Source organism: Pararge aegeria, chromosome 1, assembly GCF_905163445.1.
Source record: "Pararge aegeria chromosome 1, ilParAegt1.1, whole genome shotgun sequence".
Classification (NCBI taxonomy): domain Eukaryota; kingdom Metazoa; phylum Arthropoda; class Insecta; order Lepidoptera; family Nymphalidae; genus Pararge; species Pararge aegeria.
The window spans coordinates 17,292,790-17,315,570 of record NC_053180.1 but is presented as its reverse complement, the minus strand read 5'-3'; the positions used below and the strand labels follow the sequence as shown (position 1 = coordinate 17,315,570).

The 22,781-nt window shown below is 36.3% G+C and overlaps 1 protein-coding gene across 1 annotated transcript; it reads right to left on the bottom strand.

The window, feature by feature from the left end:
• Positions 1 to 14,155: 14,155 nt before the first annotated feature.
• LOC120624608 lies at positions 14,156 to 17,690 on the bottom strand. Its single transcript, XM_039891256.1, has 3 exons — positions 17,459 to 17,690; positions 16,093 to 17,059; positions 14,156 to 14,279 (listed from the first exon to the last, which is right to left on the bottom strand). The coding sequence occupies exons 1-2, from the start codon at positions 17,622 to 17,624 to the stop codon at positions 16,098 to 16,100; spliced, it is 1,128 nt and encodes a 375-aa protein (XP_039747190.1). The 5' UTR covers positions 17,625 to 17,690; the 3' UTR covers positions 14,156 to 14,279; positions 16,093 to 16,097.
• Between the last annotated feature and the right edge of the window lie 5,091 nt (positions 17,691 to 22,781).

Sequence of the window (22,781 nt, the reverse complement as noted above, 5' to 3'; positions counted from 1 at the left end):
GGGTTGGTACCAGTCTGCTACTGACTCAAATTATTAAAGTATTAGAATTTGAGCTTTATCATGTGACATGGAGTAATCTTGAGTGAACGATGTGTCCGCGTGGACAGCTGCTATACAATAATACATTTACATGTTTTCGTCAAGTATGAAGCGAAAAATGAAGGTGGTGTCAATTGTGATAGAAACTATGTACATAGTAGTATTTATGCGTTACAAAAATACAAATAAATGTAACTTGATCAATTTAATTGTACGTTTCGATTTACCTCCTTCTCTATATCCATACAAAATATTTATAAAACAAATAAAATTAAAATTTTCTTTTGAAATGCAACCATGCCATCAGTATTTACGACGTTGTCACGTTCAACTATAGTCAGTAAACCGACTATACAGACAGCCGATTTTTATATTCATTTTAAATTTAAAAAGAAATTTCCTCAAAGTGTATAAAAACATTTTAATATAAATTATATAATCCGGTGCCATTTATAACATTCGTAGCGATTTATTTACTCTTGATTCGAGTGTAAAGCCTTAACATTTGCACACACCAATTAGGCTTAGGCACAAGATGGAAAATTAAACAAAGCAAAGCAAAGCAAAGTTTCGGAAGCTGTTCATACTGCACTCGCAGTTAACTAGCGTCGCGATGTTTCAATTGCTGGGAGCTGCAAGTGCAGTTGAATTCATGCGGAGATGCTAACTCCCAAGTTAGATAATAACTACTTGTATGAACCGCATAGAATTTGGATGAAAGCTTTCAGATTCAGAGCTTTGAACGCGTTAAGTTTTATTCCTACATCATACAATCTGTATTTGTTCATTAATAGCTGAGGCCCGTGTTTTCGTCTGCGTTTATGACGGGTTTTAAAAATTAGATTTGCTTAGCTAATAAGCCTAAAACGCCCTAAGGCGTAAAGGAAAGACTTAGGGTTATTATTTTAGTATGGATTGCTAACTTTGTTGTTTCTATTTTAATACACGTTCAAAGTCAAAGTCGAAGTAAAAAATATCTGTATTCAAGTAAGCCCATATGTGGCACTTTTGATGCGTACATTACATGAGAATTACACGGTAGTGAGATTATTTCACGGCTGTGAAGAATATGAGATGAAGAATTTGGTATACTTGTATTATACAATAGAGCAACTTAGTTGTGAAGAATATGAGATGTAGTATTTAGTATTTTATTCTACTACAAGTTAGCACTTAACTGCAATATCACCCGGTGGTAACAGTCAAAGATGGTAGCGGGCTGATCTTCCTAAGGAGAATGGCAGTCAAAGAAATTCGGAATTCGGATTCTAATACTTTAGAGACTTCAGAAGTACATTATTTGTAATTAATAATTGTCTGTAAGATTTATCCGTGAAAGCGCTAATAGATTTTGAGTAAACAACTTTCATAGTTTTTACTGAAATAAATCAAATACAGCCCTAACATCACATGTAAAATTAAAATCAAGTGACTCCTGTCACTTTATTAGGTACGCGTCGCGTAGCGTAGGTACTATGCACGTGTCGATCTTTTATCTTGAATAGGGTTGTCATAAGTAAACACTTTGAATGTTTTCAATTCGTTTGTATGGAAAAATAAATATGATTTTTTTGATTTAATATTTTTATAGGGTTTCCTTATAAAATATACTTATGTACCCTTCAACAGTATTTCGTAATTCCGTTACACGTTGTATAAATACCTAATAATCGGTTTCTACGCGACTACGCTAAGTCGCTTAGCAGCACGTCTGTGTGGTGGAAGCCTGCCATCAGATCGAACCAGAGAAAATTCATAAATTATAAATTCCAAAATTGCCCCTGCCGGAGATCGAAACCGGGATCTCTCAATTAAAACCACAGCGCTTACCGCTGCGCCGGGGAGGTCTATGGGAAAATCTTTAGTATCAATTGTTGTGCGATACCGAAAGGTTTATTTCATAAACGTTTACGCAACGTCACGTATAAAAACTAATTACAACATTTCAATTTAAGTTTCATCTTGAAATAAATTACAATGCAAGCGAAGTCCCATCTGCTATTCTAATTATATATCAAGGTGCAAGTTTTCCGCGATAATTTCCTAACAAATGCGAAATGCAAATAAGAGAAACAACCAATTTACACTGTTTATTCGCAGTGCGGATAGGAAAAACACTATAGCATTTTGAACTATAATGAAAACACAATAAAGTACATTTTGATTTGCGCTGCGATCATAATTCTCCCTCGAACATTGTTTCGTTCAGGTATACCATTGAGACTAATGTAAGAAGAGCTTAGCTCTTATGACTTGAGAAATCTAAAAAGTGGCAATTTAAAGAAGGCGAGCGAATCTAGTAGGTAACAAATTACGTTTCTTAGTGTTTGTCAACTCTAAGAGAGTTTGTTTTATTTTTTTATTATTTCTAGCTGCAACTGCGGCAATTTTTATAAAAGCTTACACGGCAATTGTAGTACTTCGGAGTTGCTTATTTTTGTTCTTATCTTGTAGAAATAATATCCGAGCATTTAATCGCCCACAGAGTGAATTTGAGCAATTTTATTAATTTAAATTTCAATTTATTCAGTAAAATACATAATGTTACATTTATAATAAAATATTTTAAATTAACAAGTATGGGCGAAGCCATTTTTAAAAAATTAAATAATTTTATGAATTTCAAAACATAAGTAAGACATCGTATCAAAGACAAAGACAAAAATCATTTGCGGAATTACTCTATGAAGTATTTTTTAAATATTTTATTAATCATCATTCATCATTTTTAATTTCAGTGTTCGTAATAAAATCTGACCGATGGTTAAATATTTTTATAGACATTGCGTATGGACTTTGCTAGTGGTGTGCTAATTAGGGGACATTTAATTTATTTTTTGTTTTTTTCTGGAAAACGCCGTTCTTTTCCTTTCATTTGAGTTTGAAATTATATATTTTTATTCACAAAGTTGAAGATTTCAACGATATTATATATGGACGGAAGAGTTAAGATGTTTAATTTTATGAAATAAGGTTGGCATGAGTCTGCTTTATTTATATTAACTATTATTCGTATGTATAATTTGTAAACAATGTGGTGTTATTTGATATTGCACTACCATTATCTACATCAGTAGGTGTGGGTATACCTATTATGTAGCGGAAGCCATCACCCATACAACGTATCTCATGTTTTCGCGTTGTAACTCGATGGGATCAGCTTTATGTAGCCAACCGAACTTTATAGGTGAGTTTAGTAACTATATGCTGAAGTCATGAAACAAGCGATTGTAGATATATTAGTTAAATGAATTGAAGAAGAAAAACACTTTACTGAACGTATACCATACAGGAAAAGAAAAAGTAAGGAGTATACAGTAAACAATGTAGACATTTATTTATTTATATCCTACTAGTTGTTGCCCGCAGCTTCGTCTGCGTTTGATTTTGTTTTTAAATGTGATATTAAATTTCGTTGTTGTTCTAAAAAAATAAAGTATTCAGTATCGCTATGCCTTAAATGTGGGGTTACCTGCTGTCCGCTGAGGAGTTCTGTCCTCTATCTCCAACCAAATTCATCAGATCTACACAAAGTTTGGGAAAAATTAAACACATATTATAACCTCTAAATTACAAAAATAAGTATTTAAATCGGTTATAATTTGTCGGAGTTATGGTGTAAAATCGTCAAACACTTTCATCCTCTCTCCCAAAGGATAAGAGCTTAATGTCGGGATACAAAGTATCCTATATTATTTCTAATACCGCCTACAAATATTTATAAAACGTTTCATGAAGATCGGTTCGGTAGTTTTTGAAAAGTAAGTTTGTGAAAGCGTAACAAACAAACTTGCATTCACATTTATAATATTACTAGGGACTAGGGACTAGGGATAGGGATAGGGATGTAAGCGTAGCTTTTGCTTTGGATAATAAGATGACAGATGAAAATTTGTATGAATAATATACATAAATTCTTATAATATACAGATAACACCCAGACACTGAAAAACTCATGTTCATCACACAAACATTTTCCAGTTGTGGGAATCGAACCCACGCCCTTGGACTCAGAGAGCAAGCTGTCAAGTTATACCTAGTGTCGTATTTTAAGATCCGGCGCCCTAGATCGGTTATCTAACCGAGCAGACCAGACCGAGGTATCCTCATATATTAATGAAAAAAAAGCATAAATAAAATATCCTACTAAAATTATAAATGCGAAAGTTTGAAAGGATGGATGGATTGATTAATGTTTGTTACTCTTTCACGGAAAAACTACTGAACCAATTTGACTAAATTTTGGCATGGAGATAGATTATATCCTGGATTACCATATAAGCTGCTTTTTATCCCGTGAAAATGTACGGCTCCCGCAGGATTCATGAAAAACCAAAAAGCCTTAGCACCAGTTGAGATTGCAGTCAAGGGTTAACTCGTGGTGGAATAAAAAAAAACGTAGATAGTCTTTATCTGATACCTTTAATATAAACCTCCCATATAAAAGGAATTGCCTAATGAAAAGTGTTATTTGTCCTGGCTGTGTAGCCTGGGTAGCCTCACCAGTTTTACAATTTTTTTTTTGTTTTATTATTAAGTTACCTTTATTTATCTTTATTGTATTCTACCTGGAAGGAAGTGATTTCCACGACACAGGGAATCTTAGTGTGGAAATCACAGACTTCATGTATTCTTCTGTTTTGGATTTTGGACGGCCGATTGGCGCAGTGGGCAGCGACCCTGCTTTCTGAGCCAAAGCCGTGGGTTGACAATATTTGTGTGATGAACATGAATGTTTTTCAGTGTCTGGGTGTTTATCTATATATTATAAGTATTTATGTATATTATTCATCAGTCATCTTAGTACCCATAACACAAGCTATGCTTACTTTGGGGCTAGATGGCGATGTGTGTATTGTCGTAGTATATTTATTATTATTTTTATTATTCTTTTGTATTGTACTCTTTGGCTTACTTTTTATGTGTTTTTAGAAATAAATAAATTAATATATTTTGACACTATTCCCCAGTTTTCGCAGCCCCAATATATAGTAAGCTGACAGCTGATACTGAGATGGCGACATTTTACGACGAAAATCTCTGCTTCGCTAATCGGGATGACATGCCTCGACAAAGATACCACACAAAAATAAACCTTATTTTTAGGTCAACTAAGGGAATATTATCCTGTCGAGATAATAATATAATTTCACTTGCTGAACGCTACGAGCTTGGTCAAAATAATAAAGTACTCTATTGCACACTATAAAAAGGTGTACAAAAAAGTCCGGGATGGTATAATCTGTAAAAGATAACAAATTTTATGCTTAACATTCTGGGAAAAAATATGGGTTATCTACAAACATATTTTAAATAACACAGTAATATATCTTATTAAATACATTAGATATGTTGTGTATTTCATGAGGATTCAAAATTGTCCTCAGTGGAGTGCACCGAGTGCACGGAGAGTGGAGGTTTTTGACCAGGGTATGCATATAGCCGGTACTTGGTATAAAATGGAAAAATTCCCCTCCAATACGAGCTATATAAAATAATTTGGGTATACAGTGCTTTTGTGCATGTATGAAGTGCACGCCACTGACTGTCCTTTACAACAGATCATTGAATCATCATATGACGACAGACCGGCGCAGTGGGCAGCGACCCTGCTTTCTTTGTCTAAAAATGACGATTTCAAATCCCATTTTTTAACGTAACGGTAATCATTCAGTAAGCGCACGCTAATAAAGCAACAAGTCAGGCTTTGTTAAAATAAAGTTCTTGTTACTTCTGGATAAAATAGATTACTAATAGTGTTTCCTAATTAGGAATCAGAGAAAAACAAATCTTTTCTCTTAGTTAGTAAAGAGTAGGGAAGTAAGATCTGGTGGTATTAGAAAAAAAATATAGTTGCGTTTTATAACAATGTTGTTTCACTTTTTGCCACCAGAAATGGTACAAACCCTAAATCTGAACGCCCATTATTGGTTCACAGATCGCTTCACGCAATGCATCTCAATAAAAGATGCATCGGGTCGCGTTGCAGTACATCAGGGGGATTATCCTTATTTATCACTTTGTTTTGCAGCGGATTTGCGGATTTCAGGGGCGTATTTGTGTGATTTTGTACGACTGTTAAATTATATTTGTATTGTTTTTTATGATACAAAAAACATTAACCTTAGTCGTAGTCTCTGTGATACAGCTCGTCCGGGGAAGTCCTACCGCCATGCCCATGCATCTGTCGGCTAGCATTTGCTTTGCTATGTTCCGGTCTGAAGGACGATGTTGCCGGTGTAATTACAGGCACGTATGACTTAGGGTGATGGACACAATGCTGGTACTTTTTAGGACGCTTCTTGCCTTTTCAGGATGTCCTGCAACGTCTTGTTCTGCTTATAGGCAACGGTATTTCACTTAAAATTAGGTGGGCCAAAGAATAAGAACCTTATATTTTTAATATTTTATTTTTTACTAGCTGTTGCCCGCGACTTGTTTTTTGATGTGGCATTAAATTTAGTTGTAAATCTAAAAAAAATTAAAATATTCAGTATCGCTAAGCCTTTAAGGAGGGGTTTGCTGCTGTCAGCTGAGGAGTTCTGTCCTCTATCTATAACCACAGTTTTGGCAAAATTAAACACATATTGTAACCTCTATAGTATTACTTCTAACACTTCCAAGAATATGTGTACAAAGTTTCATGAGGATCGGTTGAGTACTTTTTGCGTGAATGCGTAACAAACAAACTTACATTGATATTTATAATATTAGTAGGGATATGGATAGGGATAGGGATTAAAGACAAAATACGATGGAAACGCCCCGCGCAAGTCTCACTCAACACCTGCGTAATGTTGCTACCTTACAAACTTTTCTCATTTTCCCCATTTTATAGTAAACGTTACGAACATAAGTGGTAAAACAATTACTGTCAACTGCTAAATGGTACGAAGTGACTAACTGTTTGTTCGAGAAATACTACTAAAGTGTGTTTTTGTTGGGGTGGACTTCAATACTAGTCGTGTACACGTTGTATGTATGTTCTTTATTCTCTGTCAAATTTCTGCGATCAAACCTTGTTTTAATAATAATATAGCATTATTTGTTTTTAAACTATTAACGACCCAAATCTTAGTCTAGATTATTACAAACGGACATACTTGACGTTTCATAAGTGCATATATTAGGCCTACTTGAAATAAATGATTTTTAATTTTTTTTTGATACACTGCGCATTGCAACTGAGTAACACAGAAAACTGAAATGAGTGTTTTATTAAAACATTAACCGTAACGCTCCTAACAAAAAGCTTTCCTTTCTATTGTTAATAGCATAAAGAATAAGTTTTCATTAAGAAATAAAACAGTTTCCTTCTTGTTGGGGCGGCAGGGCATTTGTAGAAAATAGTAGCTTGGATACACAGTGCGAGCTAGCGTGCAAGTTCGGCGGTTGTGCTAGTCTCAGTAACGAGAATTTTAGATATGGTCTGATTATGTGATAACCTATGATGTGCAACCGTGACTTAGGAGAATTTGGCCACCAACACTATAAGCTTTCAGCGATATAAAAGCTTTTTTTATTTCACTATAAGTTCTCATCTTAGACGGAATGGGATAGATAGAAGAGTGTAAGTGGATAAGCCAGTCATATTAAACTCATACCCCTAATCGGTTTCTACGTGACATCATATTAGGATCCTGAATCGCTAAGCGGCACGTCTATTTCAGTAGAGTAACTAGCTACAACTGACGCCTGCCAGACCCACCCAGAGAAAAATCAGAAATTAGAATTTCCCATACTGCCCCAAATACCTCCCATTTAAAACCATATCGCACTCGCTGCACAAGAGAGGTCCTCAAAACTTATTGTTTTGAATACAATCATAGGAGATAGCTGGAGTACCTACTCTTACCTCTTCTTCCTTATTTGCGGTTAAACCTACACTTTGAGATCTAATAATTCATGGTTTTCTGTTCTTAAATTTGACGAAACTGTTTTAGACCTTAGGCCATGACTGCAAGAATCACGTGTGTATATCCTTTTAGCACCGCTAGTTTTGAAACCTCTATTCATGACCTGAACCACGATTTGAACTTAGTTGCTGTCATGGTTTTTGGTTTTGTCACAGCCGCTACTCCATCATCCTTGGATCGTATTGGATTAAAGCAGGCGTTACTTTGCGGAATTCCATGATATATTATGAAAATAAAGCTTAATTTGCTATAATCCGCGAAAATCAGACGAATCTGTAAAGTGTAATTTATAATTTTTTCAATCCTTTTACTCCACGCCAAACAGAGCTGAGCAACCTGAGCATCCTAAGGAGATTAACAACGTTAAGTAAAAATTATAAATTACGCTATACAGATTCTTCTGATTTTTGCGGAGTATAGCAAATTAAGCTGAATTCAAATGAAGTTTTATTTTCATAATACACTAGCGTACCCAGCCCGCTTCGCCGGGCTAGATTTTGCTTTATTTTATTTAAGCAATAAACTAACATCATTAAATTTTTAATTTAAGTCACATAATGTATTTAATCATTTATTTCTCTCCGTATTCATTATCTTCTATTCTCTTCTCGAGCGGGTGAAGATCATTATCTATACCCATGTACACCAACAATAGAATATCATCATAGTAAATAAAAGCTGTATTTGACAGTTCAAAAATAGGAGTGCTCGATCCGGAGATTCCCTGAAAGTTTCATTGAAATCGGTCCAGCCGTTTCGTAGCCTATACAGATGACATGACAAGACAAGCCCACACACTTTCTCTTTTATATATAAAGATATAGTCCTTGGATGGGTTGAGGCAAGTCTGGCAACTGAGTTGCAATGTAAAACTGATTACCCTTACAAGCAGCTGGCATTGTGTAACGAAGGCTTTTGATATTTAATGTTTAATGTTGCCGTAAGTTATAAATTCAACATGCAAGTAAACAAGTTTGTTTGTTTGTTTTAATACTTGTCTCTTGGTGGGGCCTCTAAGAAATTAAAATTTATGAAGCAACGTTGAAAGTAAATGCCGTGCTAATTTCCCTTCTTATGAGAACAAACCGACGACCCGAAATGATGATGTTTATTATTTCCGAGGACCTGTGGCGCAACAGAGTAATTATTGGGGAATTACTCCGACTGAGTTGGACTATTTATAGCGGTTTTTTCTTCAATTAAATTAAATTATATTATAATGAACGTTAACGTTAAACTAAACTTTTGATTTAATTGTGTGTATAATGCTAGTTTTTATTGGAGGGTGCGATAAATGTATATAAAAAACAGCCATTCATGTTTTTGATATAATTGCGTATTATTTTAAATTAAAGTTAAATATTAGTGGATCGGCAAATAAATATTGGCCCCAACAATTAAGCCAACGTTGGGAATTCATACTCCTAATCGCTTTCTACACGGCATCGTTCCAGAACACTTTATCGCTTGGCAGTATCTATTTGTCAGTAGGCCAACGGCTATAGCCTCCAATCAGACCCAAGCAAAATTCTGATATAATACTTCAACTTATCGCCGCGGAGGTCACAAAATTTACTATTAAATGTATGGACTTCACCGAATAAAACATGAAGTAAGTTAATATACTTAGCACTAACAAAGTAGGTACATAAAGTAACGTAATATAAGCGAAGGCTATATTTCCCTGAGCACATTAATCGCGTAGCTGATCTACGGCGTAGGCTGCGCCGTAGGCGTTCTACTGCGCGCCTCTTAATCGGTTTATCAAGCCATCCATCTAATGTTATCATATAAAATGTATGTTTATAAAGTATATATTTTTCACGAGAATGATCCTCTATATCCTCTATCTCTAGTAATAGTCTTCTTTTAGTAGAACCTTTTATGTGTTCAACCAAATCTTGTAAACTGGAAGAAAATTCGTTATGGCATTAGGTTTACCTTTATACCTTGTTTTGTCATCACCATTATCAAATGTTTGTCCGTCTGTAAACTATTAGTTTATAGACATCTTACAGCTAGGCAATGGCCTACTCTGTCGCAGGAGCGAGACCACCACTCTGTTTCATTTCAGATTGGCGGGCTCATATATTAGTGATACTAATCATGATCGGCGGCTAAGTGCTCTAAGGCACGGGGGTCAACATTGCCAATTTGATTACGCCAGAGATATTCATAACAGGAAAACTTGAACCTAAGGCTCCATAATCTGTACTTTAACATGCTAACTATTAAAACAATGAGACAAGGCTTTTTGACGATGAGACCATGCACTGCCTGTTAAAGAGTTCTCAATAATAATAGCTCACGTTAGTTTTCGAGAATATTTGTAACGAATGCTCCCTTTTAAGGGATATTCGAGGTTCGATTCCCGATATGGGTCAGAATATATTATTTCTAAAGTAGCTGTTGCCCGCGTCCTTTGTCTGTATTCATTGCGGATTTTTACAAATCCCGTGAAAACTGTTTGTTTGCCAGGGATAAAAAATTTGTCATATATAGTTGCCTACATTTTGGATTAGTAGGGTTTGTTTGGCGGTGTCAGCATCAACAACCCACTACCTGCCCACTACGGGTCACAGGTCTTTCTCTCAGAATGAGAAGGGTTTAGTCCGTAGTGTACCAATCTGGCCAAGTATGGCCGTTTGAAGCAAGTTAAATTGCTTAAATGAAAAACGCAGGTCAGTGGTCCGTGACGGGGCTCGAACACGGTCTTCATGAAGGAAAAGCAGATGCCTTACCCACTTGGCTATCACCGCTTATGTTTGCCGATGTAATTACAGGGAAAAGAGGCTTAACACCTACATCTCAGGTTTTACTATAAAAAAAGATGTATCGAGCGACCGATAGACGAACTATATTTACGCGCGTGACTGTATCTTGAGCATTCAGGACAGAGTATTCAACTGACATACTTAAAGGTTAACTCACTACCTTCTCAGACTGCATTATCGCTTACCGCCAAGAGGTAACTTATTTTTTTTCTGCTTCCATCTTAGACGTACCAAGTGAGATTTCAGTCAAGAGTTAAGATATATTTTTTTCACTTGTAATTTCTATTTAATAGTAGCATAATATATATAATTACAGAAATATAAAATGTTATAAACATACTAAAGTAACTTATGGCTAAAAATAATATGACAGCCGATTGTCGCCGTGGGCAGCGACCCTGCTTTCTAAGTCAAGAAAAGTCAGAAAATGTTTGTGTGATAAACATAAATTTTTTTCAGTGTCTGGTCATCTTAGTGCCCATAACACAAGCTACGCTTACTTTGGGGCTAGATGGCGATGTGTGATTTGTTGTATTATGTTTTTATTTATTAATATTAGGAAAGTAACGGAGAACCCACAGCAGCGTCCCCTACTACCGATGCCATCACAAACCCTTCTGTCCACCGTGGTGATAATGGACAAAACCTCCCATTGGGAGAGGTATTTAGTCCAGCAATGAACTGATCGAGGCTGTTGATGATAATGACGATGAAAAATGTATTTGTCTGGTGGGAGGCTTTGGTCGTGGCTAGTTACAATCCTACCGACAAATATGTGCCGCTAATCGATTTTATGTTCTGGTGCGTTGTCGCGTAGAAACCGATTAGGGGTATGACTACAACACGACCTAACAGGTAAGCCCGCTACCATCTTAGACTGCATCATGATTTACCATCTATTGAGATTTATAAGGGCTAACTTGTAATGGAATAAAAAAATATATATTTACAAAGAATCCGTCTAATGTTCACTTATGAGCATGGTATCCAAAACGCTGGATCTATTGCCCATTTAAATCGCTAGAGTTAGCCGTTGGGACAAATAAGCGCCTGCTCGGGTCACCAAATGTGTGGACATTTTTGGGATACGACATTATTAAATTATTTCGTGTCTGATGACCATGAACGCAGAGTCTTAAACGCAAGCGCCGCATAAATGTAGTCATTACAAATAACAGAATATAGAACCGAGAGTACTAAACTAACAATAGTATTGGTTAATGGACACAGGATCTGGGTCGTCGTTGTAAGACGTACAAAAAGGCACGCGTATATTGTAATTTATCGCGGAATTAAATAGGTACATGGAAAAGTTAATGTCTCAACGCGGTCTTACTACTGTCTGTGGTTATTACATCTGGCATACTATGTAATTATTTGTGTTGCTATGTCCCAAAACATAAGCGTTCGCGACATTGATCGGAAATGTGAGTTTTTATCGTTTTGATAGATTTTCGTTGCATTCGAATTCTAAATATTATTTGTTAGCTATTTCATTATAAGATTATCTAACAACTCATTTTTTTTTATTTATAGCGTAAGTAGTCATAAGTTAACCACACGCTCACGTTCACTGGCAATCAAAATTGTAATCTTAGACACGCAGTAACATGTTCCAGTGTCTTGGAATAATCGGGTCTTCACCTGAATATTTTAATAATAATAATAATTTTTTTTTTTTGTTGACTGTTTTAACACAAAGTCGCGATATCTTAAAGTTTAGAGCAGTCAATTTAAAATGTAGTGCTTTAACCACAATCGCACGTTTACTGGCAAATGCAGTGGCAAACTTCATTACCATATAATTGATGATTAAACGAACTTACCTTAAGTGATGTTCTATCATAATTATACGAGGGCTTCATCCGAAGAGATAAGAGAACAATTGTAGTCTCGCGTAGTGAGTCGCTAATCTTACACTATAGTTGAAAATGCATTTTATGAGCAATTAAAATTAATATAAAAGTAATTTTTAATTTTTATGCTGGTATTACCAAGCTCCCCGCCAATGTAATGCTACCTTGCGGTCGAACCTCATTTAGTTGAAAGAACCATAACATTCATCGTAGATGAGTTTAGTAGTTAACAATCAATTCAAATAATATTCATTTCGTAGTAACGGGTCACATTGGGAGGGTGGGTTCTTATCTCTTCGGATGAAGCCCTCGTATAATTATGATAGAACATCACTTAAGGTAAGTTCGTTTAATCATCAATTATACTTCGTGCTTCATCCTCGAGATAAGAGAACAATTGTAGACCTTGAGAGGTGCCGAAATGTTATTTGAATAAAATATCAATGGCTGATTTGTTATAAAGTAAATGTTTAATTTTTATGTTTATACGAATATTGACAGTTTTTGATGACCATCATATTATAACTTATAATAATCAGGAGGATTATAATAGTACATAATTATTTATGATTACTTCTACAAGGAGTACTTATTTATTAGTAGTACTTTCTAATATCAACATCTAAATTATTATATTATTTTCGTTTTAATTATTGAGGTCAATATAAAAAAAATATAAATGATAATAATTAGTTTCTTAAGATTGATAAAGCAAAGTCATCTGTATTATGATTATCAATGCCTCTGTGATAGAACTTTCCAAACACATGGGAACTTCCACTCCACCCGGCAGTACTTCTAATTACATCGATATTCACACCGAGTCTGCTAGCAGCGGAGGTACTAGCATGTCGGGTGGAATGGGCAGAGAATATTGAGGTGTCAATTCCACTCTCATAGAGTGTATTATTTATCCATTTGCTTAAAGTTTGACTGGTAACAGACTTATTGGGTTTCTTATGACTTATGAATAAGAAATCATCGTTATCACTTCTTAATGAACGAGTAATATCTAAATAATTTAACAAGGTAAGTGCAGGACAGATTTCAGGCTTTATCTGATAAAACGGTATATTAAGGCACGGTTGGTGGGCGCCTAATCTTGAGGTTTTTATTATATCCGGTATTTTTATATAAATCATATTAGAGCAACGTGTAATCTGTGCGATCCTTATTAGCGATAAGGTCTGCACTCTATGGGCAGTGATGAGTGCTATTAAAGTCACTGTTTTCTTTGTTAATTGTTCTAAAGAAATTTCGTTATGAGGATATAAATTTGCCAAAAAATCTAATGCGATAGATGTATCCCAAGTGATATTGTATTTTGGTAAAGGCGGACGGAGTCTGTAAAAGCCCTTAAAAAGTCTTCGAATTCTATCATCGGAGGACACCCGTGTTCCTATAATTAATGACAAGGCGGAACGGTAACTATTAAGTGTCCCATATTGAGACCCTTTATTAAATTCATCTGTCAGAAAATAAATAATTTTGGGAATTGACGCCTCATAATAATCTACATTATTTCCATCACAAAAACTGAACCATTGTTTAAATGCAACAGTGTATTGTTTTTCTGAATTGTTTGATAAAGAAGCACAGATTACGTCTAATGAATTTGATGGTACACCTCTTCTGGCATAAGCTTCCCTGATAATTTTCCGGCCATAAGTTTGAACTGCGGTAACGTTGCCGTGCTGTTGGAGACAGAAATTAAAGGGGTTTCAGTTGGTTCAAAGATGATTGGATCAGATATCAGTAATTTATTGAACAAAGGGAACCAGGCTTGGGTGCACCAATAGGGTGCTACAATTATTCCCTGTGCCTGGTCAGTGATAACTTTTCGTAAAGTTTTTGCAATGACGGAAAAAGGGGGAAAGGCATAACATTTTAAATTGTTCCAATTTAAGGTAAAAGCATTGACGGCACATGCTCCTGGGTCTCTGTGCCAAGATATATAGTTGTGACACTTTGAGTTTAATCTTGTAGCAAAAAGATCTATTTCAGGGTTACCGAACGTGCTAACTATGCGCTTAAAGGCACTGTCGCTAAGTTCCCATTCTGTATCGGGATGAAGCCGCCTGGATTCTGCGTCTGCTATTTGGTTATCCTGAGACCTTATATATGAGGCATAAATATATATGTTTCTTTTTTCACAAAATCTCCAAATGTCTTTAGTCAATATATTAAGATGTGGAAATCTGATTCCCCCCATACGATTGATATACGAAATAGCAGTGGTGTTATCAATTCTTAGTAAAATTTGACAATGATTCATTTTAAAAACAAATATTTTTAAACCAAAGAATGCGGCTAGTAACTCTAGAAAATTAATGTGCTTAGAAGATTCTTCAGCACTCCACTGACCACTTGCGGTTCTTTCCCCACATGCTATCCCCCAACCAGTTTTACTAGCATCGGAGAAAATTTCTAGAGTATAATTGTCTACTCTTATTGGATTTATTGCACACTTTATGCTATTCATCCACCAACTAAAGTCCTCTTGCAAGTACGTCGGGATATTCATATAATTATCATAGCTACCTGACTGCAAAAGGGCAAGATATTTACATCTTTCTAGCTGTTTTGTATAGAGCCATCCGTACTTTACTCCTGGGCAAGCTGAGGTAAGCAAACCGATCACACGAGCAAATTGTCGTATCGAACAGCGCTTAAGACGACTCAATCTGACTACTTCTTCAAAAATGCAATCTTTCTTAGAGTCAGTTACACTAATGTGGAATTTTTTTTTTTTGTGTCTATGATAAAACCCAGGTAAGTGCATTTATTAGACGGTATAAGGCAACTTTTCTCTTCATTAATAATAAAGCCTAGCGATTCAAAAAGTATTCTGGTTTGAGTAATATTATTAGTACATTCCTCATAAGTAGGGGCTATACAACAAACGTCATCCAAATAAATGGTTGACAAATAGCCCATTGTCCTTAATAGTGACATGACAGGTTTTAATAATTTAGTAAATACGAAGGGAGCTGTGCTCAACCCAAATGGTAGGACATTAAATTCAAAAGTATTTCCTTTAAATTTGAATCTCAGGTACTTTCTATAATATTGATTTATTGAAATTAGAAAGTATGCATTGAGTAGATCTAAGGAAGCCATAAAGTAATTTTGGGATACTAATTTCAGGGTTGTTCTTAGATCCTCCAATTTAAAATGCTCGGTCTTTATAAATTTATTTAAAGCTTTTAAATTCAAAATAAAACGGTTTTTACCATTTTTCTTTTTAATAAGAAAATAGCTTGAAAGAAACTGGTCTGCACGGTCTTCACATTTTGAAATAGCACCAGATTTTTGCAATTCATTTATGGCTTCCTCATATTGTGCTCTTTCAGTTGTAGATAATTTCGGCGGTTGGGGAATATATTTTTGTACCACAGGTCTATCGAAAGGTATGCTGTAGCCCTGTACCCACGACAACATTTTTTCGTCGTTGGTTATTTGACACCATTGTTTATAAAACATAGAAAGACGACCAGAGCAACGTACCGAGTCTAGCGTCGTTGATAGGGGCGCTGCTGCCTGGATCGCTGTTGTGACTGCAATGGCGGCGGCGGCAGCAGTAGTGGTGGAGGGGGTGGCGGCGGTGGTGGTGGCAGTGGTGCCATATACTGTCGCCGTTGCTGTGGGATAGGAGGTGGATACACGGCTTGAATCTGCGTATACGCAGCAGGCTCTTGCCTCCTCTTGCCTGGCTGCCTGCTGGTCACCGGCTGAGGCTTGGAGTTTAAAGCACGAGACTGAGGACGTCCTATTGTGGTCTTGGGCTTAGATGCTTTAATCTCAGAGGCCGACCTGCTGATAGCTTTAGCAGCTTTAAGAGTATCAGCCAGTTTCTCGCCAAATAGGTAGGTATCAATTTCGGTTTCATACAATTGGCTCTTCATTTCTTTCTTGATAGAGGCGCAAATAAGGCTTCTTCTTTTCATTGACTCGCAGAATTGAAAGTCGCACAGTAATTGAGCACCCTCAAGTAAAGGTTTTATTATCGTGGAGTCTTTTGAGTCCGATTTAAATATCTTTGTCAGAGCCACTCCAATGCACGAAATTGCTGATGCAATTTGATTTTGCCTGTACTCAGTGCTCTTATCTTTGCCTATCAAAGTGTCTGACAATGCCGCTTTTATTTCTAAATTTAAAAGCGGGGCAGCTAACTTAGTGCAATTACTAGGAATAAGATGTTTATCTAGTAGTTCTTTGCGAGTTTCCTTTGTAAGCCCTGAGGTAGCAATATGCTGCCATCTGATTGCGATATCCTTTTGAATGTTGTCCCCCGTTTTTTTGGCTTTATTCGGGGATGCGCCTAGCATCTCGAGGATATCGTCGTCTAAAGGATATTCCTCCGAAACAGTTAGAACTGGTGAGGATGGTCCTGGAAGAGGCTCCAGATTTTCCAGATCCACATTTTGTGTGGGTAGGCCATGTTGTTCATCATTAATGATCAAAGGTAGGCCATCTGGAAAGAAGTGCATAAAATAAATTCTTATTTTATTACTGTGCACTTACTTATGACATTCTAATATATATGTCTGATTACGAAAAACAAAATTATTTACAAAGCGATAAACGCTAAGTATTCGTTTATATCGTAATTGAGGTAGATAAAAAATAAAATTCCAATTATAAATAGTCTTTTCAAAAATTTAATATTATGGTAAAAATATGAATGACACATTTGTACAAAATTATTCACCAAGCATAACGTTATTGCTCACACTGAGGGAATATATTATGCTAGTATTTGTACATTATATCTTGAAATTGTCTAAAATTTTTAACATCATTACTCATTGTTAAAATAGACTATTAAAAATTAACCTTAGTTATTTAAATATAAAAATTGAAATGTAGGTACCTTCAGGTAGTGACAGCACGGGCGACGCACAGATTGATTCCAAGTCGTTGCTACTTGAACTTAAACGACGAGAACGTTTTTTGCGCCTGCGCAATTTCTTTTCTATTTTCCTCATCTTGCGTCTAATGTATTCATCACTATCCTCATCACTCTTCCTTTTTGGCATTATAGCTTTTCGTTAAATGTAGGGTAGTATAAATACAAAACACGAAATAAAATTATGACGTGTAGACTAGCGCAGCACTAAAAAGCGAATGAGGTTCGACCGCAAGGTAGCATTACATTGGCGGGGAGCTTGGTAATACCAGCATAAAAATTAAAAATTACTTTTATATTAATTTTAATTGCTCATAAAATGCATTTTCAACTATAGTGATTAAGATTAGCGACTCACTACGCGAGACTACAATTGTTCTCTTATCTCGAGGATGAAGCACGAAGTATAATATTTATTTGTTGGCTATTTAAACATAAACACGCAACCTCTTATGGTTTGGAGCAGTTAATTTATAGTTTAGTACGTTATCCACAAGCACGCGTCCTCTGGCAATCGGAGTGGCAAACTTAATCCCGCGGTAATTTGTGCCAGCGTCTTGGCGGAATTGAATCGGAAGGCCTACGTCGCTTCGTTGGCGTGTATAAACTGTGTACTAACACGTTAAATGACTTAGGGCTGGTAATGAAGCAATCTCAGACGCGTTTTACAGACGTGCGCTATTTTTTATATGGAATAAATACTAAATATGTATTCCACAGCACGTCTGTAACTCGTTTTATTATTTAGTTATTGTTTTAATGTCCACAGCAGTCCAAATTTTCTCATTTAATAATAGAACGTATTTTAAGTTAATATACAAGTTAAGTCGTGTGGTGACGACACGTCAGAATACAGTTGTTATTAGCCCTTCTCTCTTTATGGGTGTCGTACCAAGCTACTAATGGAATTTAATGGAGAACGGCCAGGAGCGCCCTCTTTGGTACTATTACCACTGGGATCACCAGCCCGTCTGCCCAGCCTGATGATTAAGGGCGAGCCCGACCACGCCTAGGCAGACACTTTTAGTCCAGCAGTCGACTGTTATAAGCTAATGATAATGTTGTCAGGGGTCCGATGTCCAAGCGGCTTACAAAAGTTGTAAGTATCTTGGTAGTATTTAAAGTTATTGTAATTTTAAATGGAGTGGTAACAAAATAAATACAATAGAAAGTAAAAATATTAACGAACTATTGCTTAGGATTATCATATTGGTATAGCGAGCGAAACTTGCGTACAGATTTGTCTAGTTATAGCAGATTCTTACAACTTTAGACCAATTTTCCCATAACAAATATAATCAGCAACACAAATATACATTCCCGCTTTTTATTCATACATTTAGCACGCGTAAAACGCTCGGAGGACCTATGAACATTGGGGTTTATAACCCCAAAGTCTTGAGTGGCGAACTCACACCGGAAAGCGCGGAGAGGTCTACTAACCCTGTGGATAGATGACAAGCGAGCGCCGCGAGTCGCTGGACACATGTAGCACAGATTCTTTTCACGTTTCCAGACTTATGACTAAGTGGACGACTATCGGTTTAAATTATAATGATTATGATGGTGACTAGGGCACTTGGAGGTCCTGATCCTTAACTGCATATCGTCTGCGAAAGGTGCAGAACTCCTTTGTGGGGCTGAGTACACGCTTTTACAACATGATTCCTAAGGTAATTCTGGACCTACCGTTTACATTTAAAAAAAAAAATTTAAATCACATCTAATACAGCAAGGTTACTATACACTTGATGAATTTCTTATTGACAAGGTAGATTGAAAGCAGCCAGCTTCGCTCTCATTTCCCGCAAGATAGAAAAATGATTGTCAATGTTGATGTTGGAAAAGAGCAACTACTGCGTTTATTGCCGGCTCTTCTCGGTAGAAGCTGCTTTCCGAACCGTTGGTAGTCACTACAAACAGACATACTTGAAGTTTCAAAATTGATTATAAAGTAGGCCTACTTGAAATAAATGTTTTTTTTTTTCAATAACAGTTGTCCTGGTCCTTCAAGCTGAATTTACAGAGTGGACCGTGCAAGCTTGTGTGTGGTTTTTACACACATATATACTCACATGCTCACATAATCACATTACGTATATACGAAAGGAAACTGCAGAAATAAGCAAAATTAAATAAACAGCCGGGGAAAGAGCTCAAGTTATTTCTGTATCACTTATACAATTGAGAAGACTGCATTTTATTTACTTCTCCGCCGACACTCATTTTAGATAACGCCACTCATACGTCTGCCACGTTTACGTGCTTTTGTGGGGCTGTGAAAAATGCGTGGAACACAATTTATTATAATGTTTTACTATACCAGCCCCGCTATACTGTAACTTTTCTGGCCGACGGTCCACTCAACGTATTCATTTTTTTTATTGCACTACAAGTTAGTCCTTGACTGCAATCTCACCTGGTGGTAAGTTATGATACAGTCTAAGATGGTAGTGGGCTAACCTGTTTAGGTAATTTATACCCCTAATCGGTTTTTACGCGACATCGCACCGGAACACTAAATCGGCATGTCATTGTCGGTAGGGTGGTAACTAGCCACGGCCAAAGCCAACCACCAGACAAAAGTATTTATCATAATTATCTATTACCGCCCACTACAGGGCACGGGTTTCACAGTGAGAAGGGTGTAGGCCGTAATCCTCAACGCTGGCCTAGTGCGGATTGGTGGACTCACGTCTTTGGGAACTATTACAGAGTCTACTTGCCGGAGTAACGTAGTGCTTGTATACTCATAGTCCATACATGATTGAGAAAAACTTAAAATATAGTGTTTATTTATTCATTGCTATCAAGTATTAATTATTTTGTGAATAGATTGACTAAGCATAATTTAAAAGAGATATTTATTGTAAAGCAAGCCCGGCTTTTCGGTTTCTATTTTAGTACCTCCACTGACAGCAGTGTCCTCTTTGCATACAAACAATTTTTTTTTATTCAAATAAAATACTAATAAACTATCTTTAATACGTATAATAATAAACACGAAGCATCTGGTGTTTATGAAGCCAAGCAAAAACTAGAATAAAAAAAAAAATGATAAACGATTATAACTCGATTATAACGACCACTTTTTGACAGTGTCGGACTATGTCTTCAAAGTACATTTCGTTTACAGGTGCGAATAGTATATATTTTCAACTTTCAGAAGCTGTTTTAGTGGCCTCATTCAGTAGTAAAGCAGATTTTATTTAAGTATCCTAGGTGTTGAGAACCTATTTAAAATTGTTGGAAACGAGCATTTTAGATCCTGCATCCATCTTTAAGCTTAAGAAAATATCTCGCGTAATCCTAAGATTTCTTAAAGGCAAAAAATATAAGCAGGGAAACGCGGTGGTCGAAAGTCCGGGATTTGATTTCCGACGAGAGTCAATTATAAGTTCTGTAATGACTTTCTCTTTGTATTTACTATTAGAACAAAGTTTGGGAAAAGTTTAAGCAGGTGACGTGCGATGACTTAGTGTGCTCTTCGAGAGTCCGAGACTGCGTGGGAAGAGAGAGCCATGAATAGAGAAGGTTGGAAAAGGTTACAACGACAAGAGCTTAGCTCTTAAGTTTAAGAAGACTTCCTAAGCCAGTGATAATATCTCGCGTAATCCTAAGATTTCTTAGAGGCAAAAGATTTAAACAGGGAACCGCAAGTTGTACTGTGTTGAAGAGTGTGCGATGGAGGTCGAAAGTCCTGGATTTGATTTCCGACAACTGTTAATTATACTCGTAAGTTCTGTAATGACTTCTCATTGTATTTACTACTAGAACAACGTTTGGGAAAAGTTTAAGTAGGTTACGAACTGACGTCCGATGGCTTAGCGTGCTTAAGCGTGCACAAACTTTTCCCACTTTCCCCATTTTATGGTACACGTTTAGTACATTAGAGGTAAAATATTTACTGTTAGCTGCTAAATGTCGTGAAGTAACTAACCACTTTTTCGAAAAACACTACTTAAGTGGAGTGTTTTTTGATGCTTTAATATTAGTCGTGTACGCGGTGTCTGTATGTTCTTAATTCTGAGCTGATAGCACTTTCAACTACGGATCACGAGGTTTGATTTCCAGCTCAGGCTAAGAATTGTAAGGTATTGTGTTTTTCTGTACAAGAATTTCCATTATTCATTTTCAGTTAAGAAATTACGGTTTCCGACAGCGAGCCTTGATAGAACAACCGGCGACCTCTCTGGCGTAGCGTTGAGTGTCTTGGTTCTAAGTTACAGGACCTGGGTTCGATGTGCAATTTGACCAGAGAAAGTTCAGAAATATATAGTTTCTGAATTAATATTTTACGAGTATAATTATAATTTCTGAATTTTGATGCTAAAATATAATGTCTGAATTTTCTCTGGTTGGAAGCTTCAGTCGAGGCTAGGTACCCGATAAAGACGTGCCGCTAAAAGCGATTTAAATTGCTCCTGTCGGGGATCAAACTTATGACGTCCACTTATGTGAGACCACAGCAAACCACTGCGTCAAAAGTAATTGTCTTGAAGTTCTTATGACTAGTAAAAAAACAAATGTACAAGAGACACGTTCTATGGCGAGGCGAAGCAAACAATAGTCAGCGGTTTGCGGCTTAGTCATAGAACGTTTAACTCGAACACTCTAAACATTAGTTCGCATCCGAATTCAGCGGTTTGAGAGAGCAGGGACAAATTAGTGCTTGGAAATAACTAAGAACACAAATCCAAATTTCAAAAATTCTTAAGGAACTTATGAAACGTTCGAACTTACATAAGGTATGTTTACGTAATTGTAAGGGGGTGGTGATAACTACGTTCGCCGACTTAAACCTAAAGCTACAGCAGGGCTAGCACGGGCAAGAGATAAAAATTATATGACCCGATTATATCACCTAATCAACTATTAACGTGTCCACCTGCTAAAGCAAGGGAATATGGAGTAGGAGAAGTTTACCCCCGTTTATTATATTACACAGATACTATTTCAACTTGTACGCCAGTGTTCTGAGAGTTGATAAAGCTGTGGGAGAAGATAAATTTATATCCTTTCCCCGGTGATATAACTGTCTCCTGCCCATGCTAGCCGTGCTGGTCTAAGAAGAGCCCAAACTCAGCCAAGAATTTTTTTGTTATCACCATCTCATTCCAATCAATCAATCAAAACTTTATTGTACACGAAGAAAACAGAAATAAATAAAAAATAACAAAGGTACAAGTAATTTAAATTTGTGTAACAAAGGCGGCCTCAATTATGAGGAATTGACTCACATAATATGAATACAATTTTACAATAAATTACCGGTTGATATCTTGGG

What these genes read in the sequence shown, in the direction of transcription:
- LOC120624608 (XM_039891256.1), bottom strand. Translation starts at nt 17,624, where the DNA reads ATGCCAAAAAGGAAGAGTGATGAGGATAGTGATGAATACATTAGACGC. An exon ending in CGTGCTGTCACTACCTGAAG is followed by an intron (nt 17,060 to 17,458) that starts GTACCTACATTT and finishes ACTTCTTTCCAG; the next exon opens with ATGGCCTACCTTTGATCATT.